General features: G+C 46.2%; 1 protein-coding gene across 2 annotated transcripts in view; it reads right to left on the bottom strand.

The window, feature by feature from the left end:
• LOC138582800 (pentraxin fusion protein-like) overlaps positions 1-26,338 on the bottom strand; it is a 242,263-nt gene that overhangs the window by 28,383 nt on the left and 187,542 nt on the right. For both annotated transcript variants that reach the window (XM_069654452.1, XM_069654453.1), the window contains 2 exons: positions 24,375-24,660; positions 5,187-5,446 (listed from right to left, as the gene is read on the bottom strand). In XM_069654452.1, the coding sequence (XP_069510553.1) occupies positions 5,187-5,446; positions 24,375-24,660 (546 nt within the window). The remainder of the gene's footprint in view (positions 1-5,186; positions 5,447-24,374; positions 24,661-26,338) is intronic.

Genomic DNA, 26,338 nt, shown 5'->3' with positions numbered 1-26,338 from the left:
ACCCTGTTCGATGCTTACACTGGCGCGCCTTTGTCGCTCCTTCTTGATGTGGGATACTCTATACCCTAACACCGTTTCTCTTCCCTGCAGGTACGACCGCAGCAGCTAAGAAGGAACCTGGTAAGTACATTGCAGAGATGAAACACACTCCCATACTGGAGTACACTGCACATACACGGCTGCACTGCAGATACTGTAGATATATTTATTTATATTTATTTTGCATTTGTATAGCGCGCCAAGCCCTCAGGCATCAGGGTGCTCGTTACAGAATACTTGCTTGTAACAAAAAGAGTGCGCGCAGGGGCCCAACCCCATTGTACAAGGCTGAACGTAAAAGTTACAGACATGTAGATGCATAGTGCAGATATCGGGGAGCCACGCCTCATGGTGCGGGGGGCTACTCAGGTACCGCACAACAGCATGTGAGTCAATATCAGTATTGAGAGTAGGTACCCGGGACAGCCTCACCTCATGGTGTAGGGGGGCTCCATCAGGTGTGCAGACAAAGGTATGTGAGACAATGTAGGTGTGTGTATGCAGACAAGGAAAGCCTACCTCATGGTACTTAGTAGGCAAACTAACAAGTGTACACGTGGGAGGTATATTTTTAGGTACATCAAAACAAGGCAGTGTGACTTAGCATTTACGGCGGTTAGTGGGAGGTATAGTGCCAATTTTAGATACGGATTTACACTGTTGTAGGTACACTGTGCCTTACTGGGTTATACTGGAATCATGGTCGAATTGCACTGGAGACACAATATTCTCCACCAAGTTGCACTCGTCTTATGCAGATTACTTTACATGTAATAAATGAATCCTAAATTGGGTAACTGAGGAAATTGGAAGGACCCCGTTTGTTAATAACACGTTAAATTATCTGTTCAAATTTTGTATACAACTCAAAGATATTTTCCTAAAAAGTTAGTAATTTAATTATTTCTACACCCGGTTGAACTCTGGACAAAGAAGGACATGGAATTCTTTATTAAACTAAACTCCTTCCTCCCGTAGATCCTCATCTTCCTCCTGAGCAGTGTGTCCTTAAAGGGCACTTACAGGGCGAGACTCTGCCCTCACAACAGGAGCCACAGGTATAAATTACTACTTCTGTATTGCTCTTACACCAACTGCCTCCTTCCTCCCCCCTCACATCGACACTTCCCTGTCTCCTCCCCTTCCCACCCGTCCACTCTTTCTTCTCATGCGGTGTCCCTGCACGGACACAACCGTATCTGCGATGTAATTACAGGTCCATCTAAATGTACCTCAATATTTCACGGTGTAGCCATGATATAACTGCAGTAATTCCAGTATTGCTCAGTATTGCAGTGTAGTGAAAGCGTAACTGTACTGTAGCTCAGTGTTGCAGTGCATCCGCAGTGTGTTCAGAGTAACTGCAGTGATTCTCAAAATGGAAGGGCATCACCAGTATAACTCCAGTGTTGCCCAGTATCGCACAGTGTCACTCCAGTGTTGTTGTGGAAGGAGGAAAGTATTTCCACACTTCTACCCTCTACTTAACAAGCGCTTGCTTAATGTATGGGTTGTATCTACGGGAAAGCAAAATTGTTTTTTGTATAGAATACCCTTGTGCAAAAAAAGCCCAGATGCTTCTGCAGTGTGAGTAAGCAAAACAAAGAGTGCAGATTTGCTGAATAAAGCAGTTTGTGTGCAATGGTGACAGGAAATGACTGCATACAGCGGGCAAGTTAATAGTCACAGTACGTATAATGTAAATCCTATGTATGTTCACTGTAGTGTCACAGTGTATCTGTGGAACCCCATATCACTATTGTGCAGTGAATCTGTAGTGTCATCACAGAGTAACAACAGTGAGTTGTGTGTATGCAATTCTTCCTCCACTTTGCCTGTCACGTGTAGCCTTGAGCCCACTGTATGCCTGTATGTGTAGGAGGTGCTGGGCCAATTGGATGAAGGTTTGGGGTCACTGAATGCAGGAATGGGTTCTCTGGGAACCAATACAGGCTAATTGGATGTATGATAGGCACATGTAATATAGCCATCCGCTTCCCAGGTGGGTTCCCCCACATAATGCACCGTGAATGCATGTCCAGGATTTTCCTCGTGTAAAGCTAGCTAGTATGCAATGATTCAGAGAGGCCAAAGGGGAGAGAAGTAAAAGTGCAGAGTGTGGGGATGGGTCAACTGGAATCCAAGATGCAACTAATAGCATCCAAGGAAGCATGGAAGTACGTACAGCAGAAAGGATCAGATACACATTGTGAAAATTGTTATAGAGCCTTGAGGGATAATGGACAACAGTCTTCTAGATTTTTCGTTCTTGGACCTTTTTCTGCCCTGCCATTGCTGCTTCCTCCAGTGCTGTGCTTGCCTCAACAGACCGTGAGTTTCTCGGCCGGGTAGGATGCAGTATTTGTCACCATTTCCTTGCATGTAATAATGGAAACCTTTTAGGATCATGTAACCTTCGAGGAGGGTGGGAGTGATATGGTCCCATTTCTTTAGAACCGAGATGAGGTGGTCTGTGGCATTCTGGATACATTTCAGAGTAGCCGGTCTAAAGTCATTTTCCATCATCAACTGGTGGGAAACGATCAGAGCTTGTAACACAGGTCTGAATTCTGAGGCGGGGGTAAGGGCTTAATGTTACAAAGGAGGGATAGCTGGTAAGTGGGGGTTTGGGTTTTCGTCGAGACATGAGCCTTGAAAGTGGTTGCAGTTGATGGTGAAGCCAGCTTGGGCATGGGTGCGCTTAGAGGATCTTCCAAGGAGGATGCAATCCACTATTGTAAGATTGAGGCTCAGGTGGGTACCAAATATCTCCCCCGCCCCCTTAAATCAGAAGAGACAGTATTTCAGTCAATGGATGTCATAGGCACAGTTGAGTTCTACGGTTGAGTCTGATCATCGACCATGGGGGTAGTGGTGGAGAGGACGAGTAGGACTAGCAGCCAGGGGCCTCCCATGTACATGATGCCGAGGGCATCATCCATGACCAGGATGCTGGCCCTCTCAGTACTGCAATTTATTTGGATGTCAGACTGGCAATCCCTTTGGTGATCATGCTGGGTGACCTTTTCATTGAAGGGTGATAATTTTCTCGGCTACCACCCCCACGAAGGAAGGTGTGTAATTGGACATTAGTTGGCTCGGTTGCCTGGGTCATGCGTGGCTTCTTCAGTAGCAGAAGAATCTGTCCAGCCTTCAATGCATCAAGCAAGATGTGTTACGTAAGGGGGGTATTGATGGAGTGGGTGGGCTGAGTGGAAGCTTTATTGATTGCTTTCAAAATGGAAGCATTGAGGATATTGCATTAATATGAGGTATCCTTGAGGGCTGCAAGGGCGGTGGTCAGGGTTACAGACCTGTAATAGTTAAATCCTAAAGGGGTTACATTCTTAAATGGGGGCAGGTGTCTAAGGTGGGCTTGGAACTTGCAAAATATCAACCAATCATGTATGTTGTCCATGAGGAACTCATTTATGGCATTGCAACCGTTAGCAGAATGAGGTATTTTCACTTTAGGCATAGGTTTGATGAAGAAGGTTTTGTTCTTGTTTTCTCCTCTGCCAATGTGTAGTGGTTGGCTTTGTAGGAGAAAGTAGGGTTACTATAATATTATAATTGGTTATTTATAACACACTACATACCCAGAGGTTTCTAAGCACGGACCTGGGGATGGAACCTGTGTTGCTCTGGGTCGTCTTGCTTTCCAGGCGAGCGTGTTGCCCCTGAGCTATCTTCCTGAGACTGATTATGAGCTGATGAAAGGGTTTAGGGAGTGATGAGATAAATCTATTGGCCGAATGTTTACCAGATAATTTCTTGCTGGCAGATACTTTACTTAGGAGTACTTCCATGTACCAGAGAACAGAGGGATTAGGTTGTTGACTCTTGGCTTCAGTGGCACCTGTGTAATGATGCAATGAGGCAGGCCAGCTTGGGTTGCATTGAGTTGGTTTACAGCTATTGAGTGGTCAGAAGTGGGTGCCAGGGAGATGTGTTCATACTTGCTTTGTCTGGGCTGGTGGTAGTTAGGTGGCAAGTGATGAATCTAAATATGTACACCAGAGTGGTCTGTGGGCACCAGCAGCACAGGGGTTAGGCATTTGATGGTTCATGATGCTGCGCTTTCCAAGCTGAGTGTGCCACCTCTGATGCATGTGGGTCTGATCCTAACAGTTGTTTGATGGTGAGGGATTTTAGGACGTTGAGGAGTAGTAGGTTTTCTAGGTTCCTTGTGCTTCTGACAGATTGAAGCCTCTAGGAAAAAATTATTGGAATGTCTTCTGACCTGATAAGGTCCTGTGATTTGATTGAGAAAGACTTTGTAGGCCTGGGGAAGGGTGGTTTTGTAGATGAAGTGGAAGGTGGTTGTTCATGCCTGTGTCAGTAGGAAGAGGCAGGAAGGTGTTCCATGGCGTTGACAGTCACGGATTCCTCGAGGGTGCGCAATCATGTGTGGACTCCTCCTGTCTTTCCTGTATGGTTGATAACTTGTATGCTGGAGCCTGTAAGAAAATGTGAATGTTGAGGATGTGCCTCGAGATTAGGAAGAACCAGGTCTCGGTGAAGAAGGCACTAAGGGAATGTATGGTGGTGACTGCGATCCAGAGAACTGTGTAGTGTACGTTGTAGAGCATGAGGTTACTTGATTGATCAGAGGGTGTTGATAAGTGGAATTAACATGATTTTGTGTGGTTTGAAGGAGTACGAATGGCCACTGTGTATTAGTAATTTGTATGCAAGAATGACTGTGGCAATGGGGTGAGGTGTTTATGCAGTGATGCACGTGTCACATTACTTACCATGACTTCTGGCCATGGGCCCTTCCAAACTCATAACAGGAACAAAAAGGAGTTGTTCTGGTCCCTTTCTACCCATAACTATGGAGGTCAGGCGAGGACACCCCAAGAGCATTGCCAAGAAGGTTGGTGAGTGGATTGGTGAGACAGTCTGGTCACAGGCCCAGAGTCTCCAAGCTCTACCCACAGTTGATGTTGACTTGTTCCCACTCTGCTCTGATGTTCCAGGTGGAGGCCTAGTGAATTGAGCTGTCCTTCAGTGGCAGGAAAGTAAAGGGATGGGCAGAATTACGTATCAGCTCACCTTTAGTATGTTATCATTTTAAAATATATACTTGCAGGAAGATTTGTTTCTTTGAATAAAGTTTTTTCAAGTCATTCAACTTCACTCACTTGTGCCCGTGGTCGGCATCACTGGTGTTGAGGTGTGCTCATCGGGTGGCGATGTGGACTCAACCTGTTCAGATTTTGGATCTTCAGGTTTAGACTTTTGCTCATCGGGTGTAGACAAAGGCGTGGCAAAGACTTGCACCTCACACAGGCTCAGGTATTCCTCGCGGTTCGGGATGATGACAGTAACATATTGTCCTTCCATCCCATTGCAGTTAAAGGAGATGGTCTCCCCGTATCCCAGCCTGAAGATAGTACCACACCTAGGGGAGGGGGAGAGAGCAGAAGAGCAAAAAGAGGTTAGTCACAGTGGGTGCCCGCCACAATATCCCTCCCCCCACCCCCCACACACACACATTATTGCAGGAAATAAGGGAGAAAGACGTTGCAGATGGAGGGGAGGATAAAGGTCCAAAACATGGGATGGAACCACCACAAAGAGAGATTGTGGTAAACAACAGTCAATCTCAAGATAAATAGGAATCTGGGCGCTGGAGGTTCGAGCCGGAAGGAAGTCAAGGAGCCTCCTTAGTGGTCAAAGTAGGAAGGTGAGCAAGTAGTTGGAGAGTGTTGGAGGGATGTGGTGAGATCTGGGGCAGCCAGAAAGGGCCCGAAATAACTCTGAGATACTCAGAGAGGAGAAGCAATGAGGTATTGAACCCCATTGATGCAGCCATCAGCCCCCGTCATTGCAAACCAATTTAATCAGCACCAAAACCCCCTCTGCTACTTGGGACTTCCACCGCAATATTGGAATACCAAGCTACTATGGCATGTTAGATATATGACAAGCAGGCAGACTTTGTGCTGGGCTCTCATCATTCTCTATGATATTCCTTTGCTAAGGCTTTGCGAAAAAACATCTCTCTATTGATCAAAAACCTTGTCTGCCGTGAATTTGCAAACCAGCCTCTATTTTTGTCTGTCTGCCACCCAAAGGCGGCGATTGCTCGGGGATATTCAGTTGCTTGGATTATGGAGGAGAATCCAGTGCATATCTGATGGCAGCTTGGATCATCGTTCTTGGTCTATGCAAGGAGACCATTCTTAAGGTCTCGGAATACACAATCCAGGGAAGGCTTACACTCATACAGAGATGCGCTCAACAAGTACATACCTAGCCTCAACACTAGGTTCAGGTTCCTTCAAAGCCGGCAATGGCAACAATCGACATGGTAGAGAGCAAACGGCAGTCCAACCCTACAGATGAGTAGGGTGCATGAAAACCAAGGGACTGGAAACAGGGCAGACACTGTACCTCATGGAAAGTCAACGGTAGCGCTCCAGTGTTGGGGTTGTGTGCCTCAAGAGAAGCCTGTGACACAGAACTCCAGAGCCATGGGTCCCTGTTAGTCACCAATCCTGTACTCAGGCCTGCAATAGCACGTTCTTAAGAAGAATAATAACACTAGAGTTCTCTATACTGCGTCATGCAAGATTCCCCCCACTTCTGACTGCGGTTACATTAGAAGGTATGATTACTCAATGTCATGGAGGACATTTGAAATAGGGTCAAGGAGCTTGCAACAAACCCAGGAAGAGGCAAAGGGTTGTTTTACACAGAAATAAGTCTGTAGTTACCTCCCACAATATTTAGATGAGCAGGGTGAAGTATCCAGTAATAACAGTGGTTCTTCAGCTAATTTGCATACCGACAAAGAATTGTACAGTGGCTCTGAACTGTAGGTGACCTTCCAGGGACGGGAACTGAGTGCCGCTGTGGCATATGGGCGATTCTACTCTCACATTTCAGGTAGAAGGCGTTCTTCATTCTTTTTATGAACACACCATAAGATTGATGGTGCCTGCTAAACATACCCCTAAGGCCCAACCACACCGATGTCAGATTATACAGCAGTGATGAATCCTGGGAGGGGGAGACATAGTGGTTGTTTGCATTCTTGAGAGCTGTCTGTCTTGTGTTGATTATGCTATTTATAAAATAGTGCTGCTCTATAAAACAAAGGCAAGGTTCTGAAGTAAAACACATTTGTTGAGCTCATTTGCCTACTCACAATGCAATTATCAATCACTATACATTGGAAATGAACTTCCACTGTGTCTACGGGGTGCCGCTGTGGCTTAGCTGAAATTGCCTTCTCTACTTTAAGGTAAAGATGAGCGAACATTCATTTCACTGTTGACATGGCATTGCCAGCTTTTGTTGAAGTTAGCTGTAGTTATTAATATCCAATCACGCTCATTGTTTCTTCGCTCTTAATAAACAGGAAGGTTGAAAGGCTGGGTCCACAGTTTCAGGAGTGGAGACTGTGGCCTGCAGGGCAAGCAACTCGCCGAGCTATTTGAGAGCAGTGAGAAACAGGGCACCAAATGAGTGAGGCCCAGTGGAGGAGGGTCAAGGGGGCCAGGAAGTTGTGGCATATTGTGATCTTTTCTGAAGGCTATGGGAAGCACCAAACATGCACGTGTGTCGTCAACCCATCGTTTTGGCGTTTGGTTTAGAATTCATTATCCTGGATCAACCCTCCCTCTGTCACATGAATGTTATGTTTTTATAATGCACTCTTATTCCGTGCCAATTACCATTTTAGGGGGTCTTAACAGCAGAAGGGCTCGCCATTCAAAATCTTGATGAAACCCTCCGTCACAAATATATGTTCAGAACTGTGAACTCAAGTGTTAGGTGAGAGTAGCTCATCCAGTACTTTACCTTTAAGCATTGCATTCTAGGACTTGCTTATGCCATTGTACATGTATAACTACAAATCCCAGAATGCAAAAATAAACCATGAACAGATGAACCACTCACGTCTGACATGTGGCAACCTGAGAGTGCCTGTGTCTGTCATTTGCTCTTTCCAGGTGTATTCTATTCAACAGAAAAAGACCAGCATACACTTTTCTGAACATCTGGCCAAGTCGCCATTCTCTCGCCTCGCCCAGTCATCTGGAATGATCACCACACTATCCCTTTCTGACTTCAATACCTTTCCCCCTCCGCACCACTTCCACCAATCAATCCCTCAACTACCCCGACCACCCTCCCTCTTTGGACTAAACTCACAGTCAATCCAGACCTGGCCAATTCCCTACTTAATTCTACTTCCAGATCTCTCTCGCAAGGAGGCACACCCCTCCATCGATCTCTACGAGCTATTGCTCTACGAAGCTATGACGCTCTTCACATCATCCCATTGCCCCTCCCAAAGATCGACCCCACACCAAAGGTGGTCAAGCCCCTCCCTCAAAGCACTCAAAACCCCTCAAGCATCACCTTGAGTGAGCCCAGAGGACCACCCCCTCTCCTCTTAACAAAACCGCTCTTGCAAGACTGAACAAGGTATAGAATATCCTTGGGGAATTCAATTACCCCAGCTGCCTAGCTCCCCCCAAACACACAAGTTCTCTGCGATGGACTATCCACTCACCTTCATAGCACTGCACTTGAAAGACACCACACCATAACCACAAAAAAAGCTCTGAACCCACCATCGACACCCGGACCCTCCACAATCCTAAACCCTTACTCCCCCACCCAACCTACTTTCTCTTCCTTCATCCCTCTTTCCCAGGCCGATTTCCCAGGCCGATTTCCCATGCCGATTTCGGGAACCTATTAGCACTTTGCCTACCCTCGGGCTCGCCTGGAGACCCTTGCCCACTGACCCTTCTAAAAAAGATCCTTACCTCCACCTGTGCCTGCAGTGTAGCACGCTTCATTGTAAATAGCTTGCTCACATCAGACATTTTCCCAGAGTCTTTCAAAACCTCTCTTTTAAAACTAGTCCTTAAGAAGGCAGCCTTGAGCCCACTAACTCCATCAAGCTACTGCCCAATTTACAATACCCCTTCATTCCCAAACGTATTGGCTGCACAGCATATAAGCAATTTGTCCTTTTCACAGAAGCCAATAGTCTCCTCGACCCAGACCAAACAGGGTACCGACCCCTCTGTAGAATGGAATCTTTTCTGGTTCCCATCTGGGACGACCTAAAAAGAGCTGCCGACTCAGAAGGGTGTGCCACGCTCATCCTCCTGGATCTATCCGTGGCCTTTGATACAAGTGACCACACAATACTGAGGATAACGGCTTCTCACCCTAGGCATCAAAGACTCTGCCCTTAATTGGATCAACACCTTTATTTCCAATCACTCACAGATCTTGTTCCTTCCCCATATCTCCTCCACCCCCCACCCAGTCACAAAAGGGGTACCTTTCACCTTTTTTTTCCACCTCTACCTAAGCCCGCGACGAGCACTCAACCGCTCACACAACCTTACCTGAAACAACTATGCAAACAATATGCAGATCATTTAAAAAATTCCCAAGATCAAAGCCTCCTCACCTCGCAACCTCGCCTCTTGTCTCTCGACTGCTCTGATCCCCCAACCTTTGCCATGGCTGACTGCCCTTGGAGCCCCACCTGCTGCCTCCTCCTCCTTGGTCAATAATCTTGGATGCACCCGGGACACAGACCTATCCCTGTCCAAGCACATCAACTCCATATCCAGAACCTGCCATTTCCACCTACGCATCCTAAAACAAATCTTTCCTTGCCTCCCTTACCCTCAAGAGTCTCCACAATACTGGCCATTATCATCTCTAGCCTGGACTACGCTAACTCACTCTATCTCAGCGTCCCTGCACGCCAGCGCAGGAAACGTCAATGTATCCAAAACGCAGCAGCCAGACTGCTCCTTGCCCTCTAAACCAGAGATCACATCACCCCCGCACTCAGCATTTTGGACTGACTCCCAGTTGGCCTAAGATCAACCTTCAAAGCCATCTGCATCACACACTGAGCCCTCTATAATACAGGACTCAAGTTCCTTCAGAACAAAATAAAATCATCCACTACCAGCCCCCTAGAAACCTCTGATCATGCTCGGCCCGCCTCTTGACTATTCCACCACACAGCTCCACCAGGGTGGTGGCCTACTTTCTCTATTCTAACACCCACGATCTGGAACACACTCCCTCTGTACATCTGCTGCACCGAAAATGACCTCTCCTTCATAAAAGCCATCAAAACTTGGATATTTACTGCATTATCCTGAAAACCCCAAAAACTTAAAATCCCGAGTGCATGAACAGTCTCCACAGGCGGTGCCGGCTGCGTTTGTGGCGTCACCGACCTCCAAACACCTGATGGTGCTGGCTCGCGGCGGCCCGGATCACACACACTATCTATGACCCTGCTTCCCCTCAAGCACCACTAGCTGAATCACATAACTCATATATGTTATGCACAAAGTTGATGAATGGATGCACCAGGCATGAACAGAAAATGGGCAAATTGAAAGAATAATGGTAGAAGCGCAGTGGTGTGATAGAACCACCGCCACCACCATCGCCATCATACAGATTGGGAGCACTGCAGGGAATTCATGGCCACTACCTGAACCTGCAGGCTATGTGGGGGTCCCTTGTGCAACAGCACAGGGGAGCAATCAATAACCAGCTCAGCACTGATCTGGAAGGAATGGGAGGATGAGCAGCCATTGCGCAAATATGAACCAAAGGATGGGCAACCCTTGCTAAAGATACCTCCTTAAAATGATCAGTAAGCATTCAATATCTGAGTAGATTAGCCACCTGACCCACCTAGAAGAATCTGGAAGCACAACCTGTGCACCTCCTGTGGCAAACAGGTGGAGCATTGACTGTAAGGGCTGCTAACCATTTTATTACAGCTGCAAGACTGTGACAGAAGAAGCCATGTATCTGAGCAGGTGTTGTGATGAATCAGAGCTGATCATCCAAAAACCCCAGCTGGGGACCCTTCTCTTGTGGCCAGGTAAAGGCAGACACGTCCTGATCCTGACACTGGAGGTGATGTTCTGTGGGACAATTTTACCACTGTCTGGAAATAGACATTTTGAATACTGAACTAATGAATTAAATGTCATTTTGGTATAATTCTTACATTAAGAGAAATTTTAAACCGTAAGACCAAAAAGTAAAGAGATGGCAATACTTGATCAGGAGAACCAGCATTGCCTAAGCCAAAAGAAGGCAATAATAAATAAGAGGGAAACATGTTTTCCTAGAGAAGAGAAACAAAATCAGAGATATTATCACCAGTTAATTGGTGGAGCAGAAGAAACCCAAAGGTGGCAGGAAAGAAGCCCTCCTTGTAATCCTTATCAAGGGGGAGAGGAAATTAACCTGCATTGCTTGTGGCAAACAAGTCAGAGGAACAAAGGGCATCAATGGGTGTTATGTCCCTTTTGAAAGAAGTTATGAATCTCAATGTTGTTGAAGGTTGAAGACCTTTATGAAGTTTGAAGTAGACCTGACCACTGAGTATTGGTTCTAGTAGTAGGAGTGTTATCCTGGCAGGCGAGTATACCAGGAAAGGGACATTTTAGTGGTTAGTCCTGGCAGGTTAGTGAACCAGAATGAAGACATTGAAGTACTACATTGTGTCACGACCCTCGCCCAATACCCCCTTTGGTAAACCCATTGGCCAGGTGGAGTCAGGACTCGGGCCTCTAGAGACTGGGATCCTCTTCAAAAGCCCTCATGGGGCCAGTCCTGTCGCCTATGGTGCCAGGCTCATACACCATGAACAAAAATGTGCTTGGGAAGTACTGTATTGTCAGCCAACATGGAGGCATCCACATAGCTTGGTTCTCGCTCTTGCAAGACTGAACAAGGTATAGAATATCCTTGGGGAATTCAATTACCCCAGCTGCCTAGCTCCCCCCAAACACACAAGTTCTCTGCGATGGACTATCCACTCACCTTCATAGCACTGCACTTGAAAGACACCACACCATAACCACAAAAAAAGCTCTGAACCCACCATCGACACCCGGACCCTCCACAATCCTAAACCCTTACTCCCCCACCCAACCTACTTTCTCTTCCTTCATCCCTCTTTCCCAGGCCGATTTCCCAGGCCGATTTCCCATGCCGATTTCGGGAACCTATTAGCACTTTGCCTACCCTCGGGCTCGCCTGGAGACCCTTGCCCACTGACCCTTCTAAAAAAGATCCTTACCTCCACCTGTGCCTGCAGTGTAGCACGCTTCATTGTAAATAGCTTGCTCACATCAGACATTTTCCCAGAGTCTTTCAAAACCTCTCTTTTAAAACTAGTCCTTAAGAAGGCAGCCTTGAGCCCACTAACTCCATCAAGCTACTGCCCAATTTACAATACCCCTTCATTCCCAAACGTATTGGCTGCACAGCATATAAGCAATTTGTCCTTTTCACAGAAGCCAATAGTCTCCTCGACCCAGACCAAACAGGGTACCGACCCCTCTGTAGAATGGAATCTTTTCTGGTTCCCATCTGGGACGACCTAAAAAGAGCTGCCGACTCAGAAGGGTGTGCCACGCTCATCCTCCTGGATCTATCCGTGGCCTTTGATACAAGTGACCACACAATACTGAGGATAACGGCTTCTCACCCTAGGCATCAAAGACTCTGCCCTTAATTGGATCAACACCTTTATTTCCAATCACTCACAGATCTTGTTCCTTCCCCATATCTCCTCCACCCCCCACCCAGTCACAAAAGGGGTACCTTTCACCTTTTTTTTCCACCTCTACCTAAGCCCGCGACGAGCACTCAACCGCTCACACAACCTTACCTGAAACAACTATGCAAACAATATGCAGATCATTTAAAAAATTCCCAAGATCAAAGCCTCCTCACCTCGCAACCTCGCCTCTTGTCTCTCGACTGCTCTGATCCCCCAACCTTTGCCATGGCTGACTGCCCTTGGAGCCCCACCTGCTGCCTCCTCCTCCTTGGTCAATAATCTTGGATGCACCCGGGACACAGACCTATCCCTGTCCAAGCACATCAACTCCATATCCAGAACCTGCCATTTCCACCTACGCATCCTAAAACAAATCTTTCCTTGCCTCCCTTACCCTCAAGAGTCTCCACAATACTGGCCATTATCATCTCTAGCCTGGACTACGCTAACTCACTCTATCTCAGCGTCCCTGCACGCCAGCGCAGGAAACGTCAATGTATCCAAAACGCAGCAGCCAGACTGCTCCTTGCCCTCTAAACCAGAGATCACATCACCCCCGCACTCAGCATTTTGGACTGACTCCCAGTTGGCCTAAGATCAACCTTCAAAGCCATCTGCATCACACACTGAGCCCTCTATAATACAGGACTCAAGTTCCTTCAGAACAAAATAAAATCATCCACTACCAGCCCCCTAGAAACCTCTGATCATGCTCGGCCCGCCTCTTGACTATTCCACCACACAGCTCCACCAGGGTGGTGGCCTACTTTCTCTATTCTAACACCCACGATCTGGAACACACTCCCTCTGTACATCTGCTGCACCGAAAATGACCTCTCCTTCATAAAAGCCATCAAAACTTGGATATTTACTGCATTATCCTGAAAACCCCAAAAACTTAAAATCCCGAGTGCATGAACAGTCTCCACAGGCGGTGCCGGCTGCGTTTGTGGCGTCACCGACCTCCAAACACCTGATGGTGCTGGCTCGCGGCGGCCCGGATCACACACACTATCTATGACCCTGCTTCCCCTCAAGCACCACTAGCTGAATCACATAACTCATATATGTTATGCACAAAGTTGATGAATGGATGCACCAGGCATGAACAGAAAATGGGCAAATTGAAAGAATAATGGTAGAAGCGCAGTGGTGTGATAGAACCACCGCCACCACCATCGCCATCATACAGATTGGGAGCACTGCAGGGAATTCATGGCCACTACCTGAACCTGCAGGCTATGTGGGGGTCCCTTGTGCAACAGCACAGGGGAGCAATCAATAACCAGCTCAGCACTGATCTGGAAGGAATGGGAGGATGAGCAGCCATTGCGCAAATATGAACCAAAGGATGGGCAACCCTTGCTAAAGATACCTCCTTAAAATGATCAGTAAGCATTCAATATCTGAGTAGATTAGCCACCTGACCCACCTAGAAGAATCTGGAAGCACAACCTGTGCACCTCCTGTGGCAAACAGGTGGAGCATTGACTGTAAGGGCTGCTAACCATTTTATTACAGCTGCAAGACTGTGACAGAAGAAGCCATGTATCTGAGCAGGTGTTGTGATGAATCAGAGCTGATCATCCAAAAACCCCAGCTGGGGACCCTTCTCTTGTGGCCAGGTAAAGGCAGACACGTCCTGATCCTGACACTGGAGGTGATGTTCTGTGGGACAATTTTACCACTGTCTGGAAATAGACATTTTGAATACTGAACTAATGAATTAAATGTCATTTTGGTATAATTCTTACATTAAGAGAAATTTTAAACCGTAAGACCAAAAAGTAAAGAGATGGCAATACTTGATCAGGAGAACCAGCATTGCCTAAGCCAAAAGAAGGCAATAATAAATAAGAGGGAAACATGTTTTCCTAGAGAAGAGAAACAAAATCAGAGATATTATCACCAGTTAATTGGTGGAGCAGAAGAAACCCAAAGGTGGCAGGAAAGAAGCCCTCCTTGTAATCCTTATCAAGGGGGAGAGGAAATTAACCTGCATTGCTTGTGGCAAACAAGTCAGAGGAACAAAGGGCATCAATGGGTGTTATGTCCCTTTTGAAAGAAGTTATGAATCTCAATGTTGTTGAAGGTTGAAGACCTTTATGAAGTTTGAAGTAGACCTGACCACTGAGTATTGGTTCTAGTAGTAGGAGTGTTATCCTGGCAGGCGAGTATACCAGGAAAGGGACATTTTAGTGGTTAGTCCTGGCAGGTTAGTGAACCAGAATGAAGACATTGAAGTACTACATTGTGTCACGACCCTCGCCCAATACCCCCTTTGGTAAACCCATTGGCCAGGTGGAGTCAGGACTCGGGCCTCTAGAGACTGGGATCCTCTTCAAAAGCCCTCATGGGGCCAGTCCTGTCGCCTATGGTGCCAGGCTCATACACCATGAACAAAAATGTGCTTGGGAAGTACTGTATTGTCAGCCAACATGGAGGCATCCACATAGCTTGGTTCCCTAAGAACCAAGCTATGTGGTCTAGTGTTTTGGGTGTGGCAGGCCTGGAACTACTTTCCCTGGTACTACTTTACCGGGGCTATATAAACCACACCCTGACTGCAGAACATGCTTTGTGTTACTTTGCAGCTTGCAACGTGACGCTCACCGTGTCCAGCTATTCCCTCGAACCTCGGAGAAGCAGAACCTGCAAGGAGACAAAAGGAACATCATTAGCAGCAGCATCTTACCTGCAGTCTTCATCTTTAAACATTCGCAGCTACTGAGAACAGCTTCCTCGAATCTGCATGCCTCCCGGACAGAACGACCTGAAAGAGGAAGATAGAGGCAACATTAAAGAGACATTTAAAAATTACGAACTGCTCAAAAGGCTTACCTAGCTGGTCGCCTCTCGGCTGGCACCACGCCAGACATTCCACTCGCGCTGAAGAAAACTGCGACCTACAAGGAAGCAAAACACAGGTTAGCAAAGGCAAGACTTTGCAGCGCTGAGCATAGCGCTTACTTACTGCATCATAGCGCTCTTAATGCGCCATCATTTACCAGCGGGGCTCAACCAAGCCAGTTCTCCGCGCTGAAGCTCTGCATACCAAAGGGAGAAAAAAGAGACTTTTTAAGCAAATAAAGGCATGCAGGATAGCAACAAAATTAAAGAGCAGCAAAAAGACCTACCTGAACAATATGAAACTGGTCAGTGTCAGTGAAGTAACTGGACCGCACTCGCCCATGAAAGACAACGGCCCCTGCAAAGAAGGCAGGACGGAGAGCACACCTAATTCTACCACAAGGCAGAACCTTCCCCGCAGACCACATCAGGGCAAAGCTGAGAAGCATACCAGCGAGTAACCCGGCTGGGTGGCGTCCCTGTGGATACCAGGTGAGCGTAACAATTGTGGTTGAAGTTTGTGATGGAAAGTGGCAAGGCCACTAGAATGTGGTGATTTAAACTGTGATAAAAAATCATCCTGACAAAATGTCACTGTACATGAAGAAAGAAATATTGGACTATGAAGAGTGGAAAGATAACATTCTTTTGATTTTGTTGAAGCAGTAAATTGTTAACACTTTGAACAGTCACATTGGAAGATAACCTATTGTTGCATTTGATCCAAGTATCAATTGGAAAACTTGAGTGAGGGTAACTTTGTGTTGCATTTTCAAACAGATTTTGGATATTGAAAATATATTTCTTGACTGCAACTTTGATTTAAGAAACCTGCTTTAATCCTGGTGAAGGGGGAACTAACCCAGATTACGAGGAACCGTGGTTATAAAATTGTGTTTGCTAATAATTATTATATTTTAGAGTTTGATCAGCCATCTAATACCTGTATGTTTATTTTGTGTATCAGTGTGAAGGACAAAAACCTTTTTAGAGTGATTGCCTTTAGTCTTAGCTTAATATGTAAATACTCGTTAGGTTAGGGAAAGTGAGGCATTTTTCTCCTCCTTATTATTTAAATAAAGATGGCTACTCATGAGAAAACTCTGTCTACTTGTGCGCCTCCCATTTCTGAGCCCTAACAGTGCCCTAACAATCAAACTTCATCAATGGCAGCAAAGTATGTTTAATATACCATTCCACTGGCCACAGGCATGCTATCCAAACACATCAGTATACAGCAAGGACTATGACAACATTCGGTTGTGCTGTTCATTTAACTCTCCGCCTACTTACAGCAGACTACGCCTTAACACCTCTGACAACAGAATGCAGTGCAGACCTACAACAAATTCGAGCATGCTGAAAACAAAGCGAGTCTCCAGCACGGACGCCAGCCTACTCCTCTCTGCACCCATACACATGCCTTTACCGCATTGGTTGCTTCTCTACCAGAGCCGGCCCAGCCCTGCTAAGCCTTTTTTGGCCAAATGCACACACACTAATCGTAGTCTATGACCTTCAATATTGGACTTCGATCCTCTGAGGGTGTTCCCAGTAACAACGCATTGAAACTATAATATTGGTTTAATGTTGCTATACAAATGACAAGTACAATACAGAACAATCCAACTAGACCCAACATCTGCCTTACACCTTTCAAAAGCTCTAGTTAATCAGAAGACAATCATTTTGTCCAAAGGAATGTGCACAATTGGTGCAGTTTATTACACAAAACACACAGTGGACGTCATTAGGAGTCTGGTGGTCCTGATAGAACAGGCGTTTTTCGGGAATACTGCCTGCTTTACTGCTCTGCCTGATTTAAGGTTTGGGAAGTCAAGCACAGTCAAATCGCCAGTGGAGGTAAAACAAGCAGTTATAGTGCTGATAGTGGTGGCGCTAATAGTTGGAGGCATTAACGCAGGCAGTGACAGCACCTATCCCCAGCAGTGCTCCGCTAGTGGGGAGCAAACCTAGCCCTAAACATGTCAGTAATAATCAATATCAGTGGTAGCAGTCATAGGCGCCGAGTACTTGGGGGCACTTGATCCGGTTCTCTTTGAACCACGGGGACAGGAGTGTCATGTTGCCCCTCTGGGTATTCTGCATATATTTGTATGGGGGCGAGCAATAAATAAATAAATAAATAAATGATTGGGTGCTATTCGCTTTTAAATAGCTTGGTGCGACAGGGCTTCTGCGCCTCTGCTGCTGGGCTGAGGCTCAGTGAAGTGTTTCATGCATTTTCCAAAATTAGGAAGTGCTGCTCACTTCAAGTAGGAAAGCCACCGCATCAGTGGACCACCTGGGACTTCATTTCGGTGTGGAGAAGGAAAGAGGGGGTTGGTCAGGACAAAGCAGTTTGGCAGGCCTGAGAAGAATTAAGGGGAGAGTGGTGATGCAAAAACAGAATGCTGAGCAAAGACAGCTCAGCAGGTTAGGCGACTGTTGCGGAAATGTTATCAGTTTAGAACTGCCTGTAAATCCTATGGATTTTTTTTCCCAATTCTTGCTACAAAATGTGCTCTAAAACGGGTCGTTTTGAACTGGGGATGGTGACTGCCTCGCTTCGGCGTGGGATTTTCTGCCACCATAGTGAAAATCAAATCTTGGCACCCATGGTAACTGTAATTGAGTTTGACCGCCAAATTGATAATGAGGTCTGACTTGTAAAAAAAGTCTGTCTGCCTCGCAGAAATAAACATGCTTAAAGCTGCTCATTGGGCACACTACGTTATGTGCATTTTTTATATAGTGCCTATCTTATGATGCTGGAAGGAAGCCAATTTAAGACAATACGTGGCGGGAGGTGGGAGAATGTAGTAATAAACAAGCTTGAAGGAGTCAGCGGGGAAGAGTAGTAGGCAACAGATTGTTTGCAACGCCGGCCCCAGGTCTACCAGCACCCTGTGCACGATTTTCGAGCACCCCCAACGTTCTAACAGCACTGGTGTAGATTCACAAAATAAAGTGGGCTGCCAAAACACAACGCCTGCTGTAGCTGCGCCCTTTACACCTCAGTAACCTGTTCCCGATTAACAAGATTAGAGGTGGTGCGATATTATGCACCCGTCAGTGAACCAAAGGTGCATGATGTAAGCGAATCAACTGCAGCCCCCAGCTGTTCAATCAATCAAGAACAACAGAATCTGTGTGGGCCCCCTGCTGTTCTCGATAGAGCAGTTAGGGTGCGGCGCGTTTCCTAAATAGGCGCCAGGGGCGCTTCGCGGCCAAGCCAGACTGGAGCTTGGAGTCGGCGAATAGAAAAAGTCATTGACTGACACTTTACATTGTGTGAGCTGGCTGCGCCCTTTATTTGCAGCGCCACTGTGCCACCGCACCACTTGATCGCCCCTTGAGCCGGCGGTGGTTGTTTGGGCGGTGCTCCCCATGTAAGCTCTGCAGAGTAGTGGATTGGAGAGAGGAGGAAGAGGGAAGCATGCAGAAGCTGCATCATGTTGTGTTGCTGGTGGTTGCAATGCCCACATGGTTGAGTGGATGTAGACTAGACCTTCGGGAGAAGACCCTGAGGGGCAATTCAAGGTGGAGATGGTTAAAATGGGGCAGGAGTGTAACTTTACATTGAATCATACCCCCTTGTACTAGCCCTGCTCAGTTCAGGACAGACTGAGCTGGGTCTTAGAGGTGCTGCCATTGGCTGGCAGCATCTACTGAGACCCACAGGCCACACCCTCAGGGAAAGTTCAGCTCTGGGGGAATTCTATAGCTTGTTCGTACATGTTTGTCATGTGATAGAGGACTCTATGCTAACTGTTTCCCCAGCTAAGCCATATGGGGACCCTTTTTTTCCCGCCATCAAGAAGAAACGCTGCAAACCACCCTATCCCTCCCTGGCTGGCACGACGTTCATTCATCGACAGTGTTTTTTTCCCCAATGGGTTTTTTGCCGAATTGTATTTCTTCGAAAAAATGCTTAGAAAAATACAGGGTTTGCGCGTAAGGAGTTATAGGAGGTGGGGGTGGTCAGGAATAATTATTAGGGTAGGGGGTGTTTGCAGGGGCACCCTCCAAAAATAAAAACAAACATTATCGATGAGCTTATTCAGAAAAACTTTTTGGGCAAAAAACCCATTAAAAAACACTGTTGATGAATAAACATAGAACCCCCTGGCTAATGAAACAATGAAACAGAAATTCCATACCATAATTCTCCCGTGCATGTCTGCTAGGGAAAGCACTGCTGCCTGGCCATGAGGATACCAACTTTGAAAATGTAAAGCATATTTTGTGATTAGAATACATAAGAAAAGAATGGCTACAGGTCAGTGTAAGTTCTTCAGGGAACAGGAGCAGTGGTCGAAGTGAGCAGGAACTGCTGGGCACTGTGTTCCATACTTGTATATTTTCATTGATATTTCCAGTATTTTCTACAGTTTGCTTTGCAGTTCCGGCCAGCTGTTTTTATGTGCCAGCATCCCTCTTCATGTTACTTGCTCACCTCCTGGAGGCTAATCCCTTTACTCGCTATAAACATTAGAACAAGGTGTACACTCTGCTGACAAGGCACATTTAGGATGCCTGCTGTGCTAATGGGGAGGCACATATTCATCATATTACGCATCTATTCTGTTCTTCTTGAAAACAATGTAATGGACAAAAAAACAAAGAGCTTGTATCTGAATATCATTTTGGGTTTAAAGTTTATCCCCTTTTATTTTCCTGTTTGCTGACAAATGTGCACATGTATTTCTTGCTCACACAACCCCAACTGCATGACCCTTTTGGAATGGTGAGGGGCCTCCTCAAGAGCATCTCTTGAATCCCGTACAGAGCTAGAGGGGCAGATGTAATGGAATGATGGCGCTACATTAATAAGTCACCACATTTGTTCCTTCCCCTGAATTTACCTTTTGGGAAAACAAAGGTCATTATTTTTACTAGTTTACACCTGAACTATTTTATTACACATTTGAAAGAGTTTGGAACTGTTGTACAACAATGTAAAATGTCAAACCAGGGTTGACAATGCAAAAAGAATTCAAGTGGCCGCCTCATTTGCACTTTATCTAGAATTTCCAGAACTTGCGGCTGAAAAATGGCTATAAACTGAAATCTATTTTGATGAAGAGAACAACATAAAAACGACAGTCCAGGAGGACCCTCTTCTGTTGGCCATACCAAAAGCTGGCTTTTTCAACAACACCTGACCAAGGAATAATTGCAACGGTTGTGAAATTTAAGAAAGGCCACTCCCGAGGCATTTGCTAGCCCTGTGACTCCGTTGCTTAGGGATATGCCCCTCTCATCTGATGTTGAGATATTGGTGAGGCAATACCAGGAAACGTCATCAAGAGTGGAGTGACAAGTGGTGTGAAACTATTCAGTCCGAATTCATGAGACTCCTCAACAGAACATCAGGAGTCATCAGTTAGAACTGCATGATGCTCTGCTGCCTGTTGAGGAAGGTAACTTGCATAGTGACTACATTTGTCCTCCTAAATTTAATCTTCAGGAGGTCTCTGAGGAGGATATCCTTAAGATTGTGTTTAGTTCTTAAACCTTCATCTTGCAAAGGTGATGCTTGTCCCGCCGGTGTCATAAAGGGAGCGATTAATAGTCTTGCCCCTTTAATTACACGTATAGTCAATTCCTCTTTTTCTACCTCTTGTGTACCTATGAGTCTGAAAGAGGCCTGGGTTACACCTTTTCTTAAAGAAACTACGCTGGATACTGAGGTTGCTGGTAATTACTGCCCCATCACAAATGTCCCTTTCTTATAAAAAGTGTTGGATAGGACGGCCTACCTGCAACTTCAGGATCATATTGAAGGCAATTGTTTGCTGGGCCAGTGTCAATCTGGTTTCAGTAAGTTTCATGGAACAGAAACTGCTTTGATTGACTTAAGTGGCAATCCTAATGGAATTATAGACAGGGGACATACTGCCCTGCTCCTGCTACTTGACTTGTCAGCAGCTTTTGATCTTGTGGACCACTCACTACTTCTCAAGAGGCTTTCCATCTGCTCTGATTCATCCATGGATCAGGTCTTTCCTCGGTCCTAGACTCGCGAGGGCATCGTCTGCAAATTTTAAAGCATCTCTAGTCCCCCTTTCATGTGGAGTACCACAGGGGTCGTGCTTATCTCCCATATTGTTTAACATATATATTCGTCCATTATTCGATCTTATGGAGGAAGCTGGGATGAAATACACCAACTATGCGAACAATACCCAGTTTGTCTTCGAGTTGACTGGAAACTATGACTCGGATTCCTTTACCATCAATCATGCCTATTTGTTGGTACAAACATGAATGGCCACTAACTCACTGGCTCTTAATGACAACAAGACCGAGCTGCTGATAGTGGGATCAGCCCAGCATCTGAAAAGGTTAAGGCGTAGGTACCATGAACTTCAAATTGCAGCTGTGACATTCCATTGGTCCCATCAGTAAAAAACATTGGGAGTCATCTTTGACTCTAATCTGACCATGGAAAACAATGTTGCACACCTGTGCTTATTCCATTAAACTGATTAAGCAGGTTAAGCATTATTTGTCATCAAAGAATCTGGCATATCTTGCAGGCAGACTCATTAACACCAAAATGTACTATTGTAATGGCCTGTTAATAGGTAACTCTAAAACCAACTTGCAGTCTTCACAGGTCATTTAAAATGGTGCAGTCAGAGCAGTGAAAGGTCTGAAGAAAACTGTGCATGTATAAGAGTCCATAACATCGCTTCATTGGTTACCTGTACTCCATAGAGTGACCCATAAGACGCTAACAGAAAGGTGGAACAGAAAATGCCCCCACATATCGTATGGATCGTCTGCATAAGGCCCCTCTATTTAGGGTGCTCAGGTCTAATGGAAACAATAAACTCCATCAGGCACGGTGTAAGCTTAAGAATTTTGTCGTAACAAGTTTTGATCACTGTGCCCCAGAAATATGGAACAAGGTTCTGTGTGCTCTACAGAAGGTGTCAAATCTCTCCAGCTTCAAAAAAGCTACAAAGACGCATTTTCTAACTCTAATGATTAAGCAAGCACTTAAGATGTGCTTTCGGATTTCCTGGTTTTGAACTATTTCTTTCTTCTGGATTCTGTATGTTGTTTTGTTCTGTCTTGTTCCATTGCCCACTGAGGCCGATTGGTGAGTTGCGCATTATAAGTAATGAATACAAAATTTTAAAAAAATGCAAAATCCGATGCACAGACCTCAACTCACCGTACTGTGTTAATGTTAAACGATGGCAGCCCAAATGCCTACTACCCACAGTATGTACAGCGCCCCGCTACTCTCAAGAGCATAACTCTCAAGTTATGCTCTTTAAACAATATAATAAAAATAAAATACATGGCAGATTCTCCATCTCAAACAAAGCCCTTGAACACATGGGCTGCTCGTTGCCCCTGGTCAGCAACCCAAAGCACAGCCGGGGTCACGGTTTTACGACTTCCTTTCATTTCACTTCTACCATTGAACAAGAGAGAGAAGCATCAAGCATAAGAAAGTTAGGGATAGAAAGAATTCCGGGATCCTCAGTCAGGTGAGAAAGAGAATGGACGCACCTGAGAAGGCTGCGCGCGCCACCGGGAAGAAGCAAGGGAGATGAGAGCGATGCCGAGGAGCCGCAGCATGGTGAGGGAAAATGGTGAAAGCCCTGGCAGGTGAGTGGACAGTCTGAGAGGCTCTAGATGAAGAGAACTCTGGGAGTCCAGCTGGCGATAAAGACGATAGAGACGAGACGGCTTTGTGAGGTTATAGACAAGTCCTGGAGACCCCTGGTTAGGTGAGTAGAAGGTCTGATAGAGACAGGGACGTGTAGCAAGGTTCAGGGAGAATGGAGGGAGGGGCGGTAATGAAGAGGGTGGGAAACGCAGCTATGGGTAGCTGAGATGTCTGTGAGCTCCTAGGAGGGCAAATAGAAGTCAGGAGCCCCATTGAGATTATAGCAAAGTCTCGAAGCCCTTTGGCAGCGGGGTGGATTGGCCTATAGAACATTCTGGAGATTTCCCTGGAGGCCTCTGCACCCTGTGCCTCTTTTGTGTGGTCACCTATTTTATTTCCAGATTTTCTCATAGGAAAAGGTTTGGCTTGCTGAAAACGTGTAATATGAGACCACTTTCAAAACTATATCCAGTGCGTCTTTTAGTTCACAGTCCACCCCTGTCTGGCAGGCACACCCCAGCCAAGTGCCAGGCATCAGGCATAACACTAATACACAGTCAAACTAACTCTGCATTGATGCAGAATATCAAGTTTGTTACTCAAAGTAATTTGTTTACCCAGCGGGGCTCTGTGACCAAGGCACATGTATCTCAAAGCATAATGACAGGCCAGATTCCACCTCTCCATGCCAGACCTGGCAAGGCTCTCTGGCAGGCATTTGGACAGAATTGCAATCACTCTCACCAATGGCTGCAGAAGATGCATGGAGTGCCACTCCTGACCCCTTGAAGTGTAGCCGCGTCCTGGACAATATGGGTTCTTGCAATAATGTCTGTCAACCATCATCTGGGTTGTTTGTTTAATAACGTGCTTGCCCTCAGACATGATGATCAGGCCAGGGCTCGCTCCTTCTAGGCTATGAAAATCTGAGCACAGGCTGAGGGCGAAATGACTGGAAGGGTCAAGAAAGCAACACTAAGGTAACGGAGGAAAAACCGAGAATTATTAGCAATTGCACTGAGCAGCATTCCATCGTACTGTCCATGAGTCTACAATGCCACCAGAAAATGGGAAAACTATATTCACATACATTTTTAACCCACTCCAAAATGGGCAATCAGCTGGCGACATGCATTTGTGGGAGAGTCTAGTAGATGAGACAGGAGCCTGAGAGTCCCTAAAATGTGAATAAAATCAGATTACAAAACATCCTGGTACCTCTAGTAGGACACTCGCAGAGACAGTGCTTCATACCTGGGATTCTCCCGGCCGCCATCCTTACTGGAGTTCCCTACTCGAATGTCTGCGCCGTTGATCCTCTCGCGGCAGCAGTCAAGCCGGTTTGTGATGGCAACAGAGTGGACAATGGCAGGCCTCTTCAGCTCCACCATCCACCAGGGCTCAAAACCTTTCTTGGTGTGAGTGCAGTGCCCAGCCATGTAGTTGCTGGACAAGGACCCATCCACAGCCCTGGCTGAGTTGTCAAAGACGCTGTAGCTGCTGGACTGAGTTGTGCGGCCCTTCAGAGCCAGGTTAGAAGCTAAAATAGAAAAGTTAGAAATTAGACCCCATGCACACCCTAGAAGAATAACTGATAAGCATGGGTATTGTAAGGAACTCATGGTGGCAACAGTAAAGGCACACACATGTGATCACAGTTCAAGGGTGTTTATTAAACTGTATACGCGGGTTGAAAAAACATCTAATCTAAACCTAAATCTAAGATGGGAGCAAGCTACGACCATCAAATAATAATAAGGCAGTCCTAGTGGCATCTTGTCAAAATAAAAGGGTCCATACTAAGAAAAACATATTGTCAATCCTTACAACTAATACAAAAAGAGTGTGGGATAGTGTTCACAAGAAAGAAAGAAGTGTTCACAGATGATATGTCAGGATGCGGTAGCTGGGGTCTTCCTATCCCACGTTTTGAGCACGGGATAAGGCGGGACTCGGGAGTGCAGCACATGCTTGAGCTTTCCCAGCACAAGTCTACTTTTCCGGTATCTCAGGTATCAGGACCTTCAGTGGTTAAGTCTCTTTTCTACAAAAAGTCTGTTGCCTCCGAGGACCTAATGTGTTCCAAAAATAATAAACAAATGTTCCTCTCTGTTTGCACATTGGGTGATGCCTTTTCACCCCTGGATCCCCCTCTTCCGCGCTCAGACCCCTCTCGAATGTTAGCCTCCCTCCATTGGGTTCACTACGGCTTTTCAAATCAATTCTACTTATGGCATTCACAAATCTTAATGTCTTTTTAAACAGTTCACTGTGGACATCCCTCTGTCGGGTTCCCCTTTGTCAACACACTGTTCATTTGGACTTTAGGCTTTGCCCCTTTCCATCGGCATCCCTCCGTTGGGTTCACTCTTGCCAACTTTACATTTCCTTCTAATTTCTTATGATGCTGGATTTACTTCACTTCGGTTTTCACTGGTTTGCCGGTCAAAGACTTTCGACTGTACCAGAGATTCTGCTAGACCCCTGTATGATCACTTTGACCTTTTCCTTCCAGCTCTCCTAGGATATTCTGGTATTGGTAGTTTCAACAAACGCAGGATCAACCAGAGTCACTTGAATGAGCACCCACGTGATGCCGGAACCCTCTGCAGCTGGTGTTCCCTTAATGGTAACAGTTCTTTGAACTTCTCTTATTTTGCCATTAGCAACTTTCACTCATCATAGTTCGGTTTCTTATCGGTTCTCCCCTCGACTCACCGGCTGTGATGAACCGCTTGGCTTTTCTTGTGTCTGGAGTTAAGGACTGTACCACTGTAGCAAACGTCTCTCCCTGGCTTGGTTATCCCTGCCATGGTTATCAGTGAGGAGGGTTCTGGGTACTGTTTGCATCTACTGCAACATACGCCAGCTATTGTTCGCGGTCTTACGATTCCCTCCACAGAGGTTTTGTGGGTCTGGGTTACAAAGGGCAAGGTTGCCTCTCTCCTTGTCACCCCTTCAGTTTTCGCCGCCTTTCTTATCCTCTTGAACTGCTGCACTTGGTCAGCTCTCTCATTGTGCGGTCTTCCTTGCTCATCGTGTGCTCTCGTGCTCCACCTTTCATCCCTGTGGGGAAGGGAAAGGACTGTCAGGTGTGTGTGATTCTGATCAATTGCCTGACTTTGCCTGACCCTCGTGTTGAGACATGTCAGGTAAAGGGTTCTGGGGTTTGTCCGTCATCTTTCGTGGTATGCGAAAGTGTTTGCGCCTGAAAAGGG

The sequence above is a fragment of the Ambystoma mexicanum genome, chromosome 3q (genome assembly GCF_040938575.1).
Source record: "Ambystoma mexicanum isolate Mex_15411 chromosome 3q, UKY_AmexF1_1, whole genome shotgun sequence".
In the NCBI taxonomy this organism is placed as follows: domain Eukaryota; kingdom Metazoa; phylum Chordata; class Amphibia; order Caudata; family Ambystomatidae; genus Ambystoma; species Ambystoma mexicanum.
The sequence above is the reverse complement of the archived record's forward strand: the minus strand, read 5'-3'. Positions and strand labels throughout refer to the sequence as shown.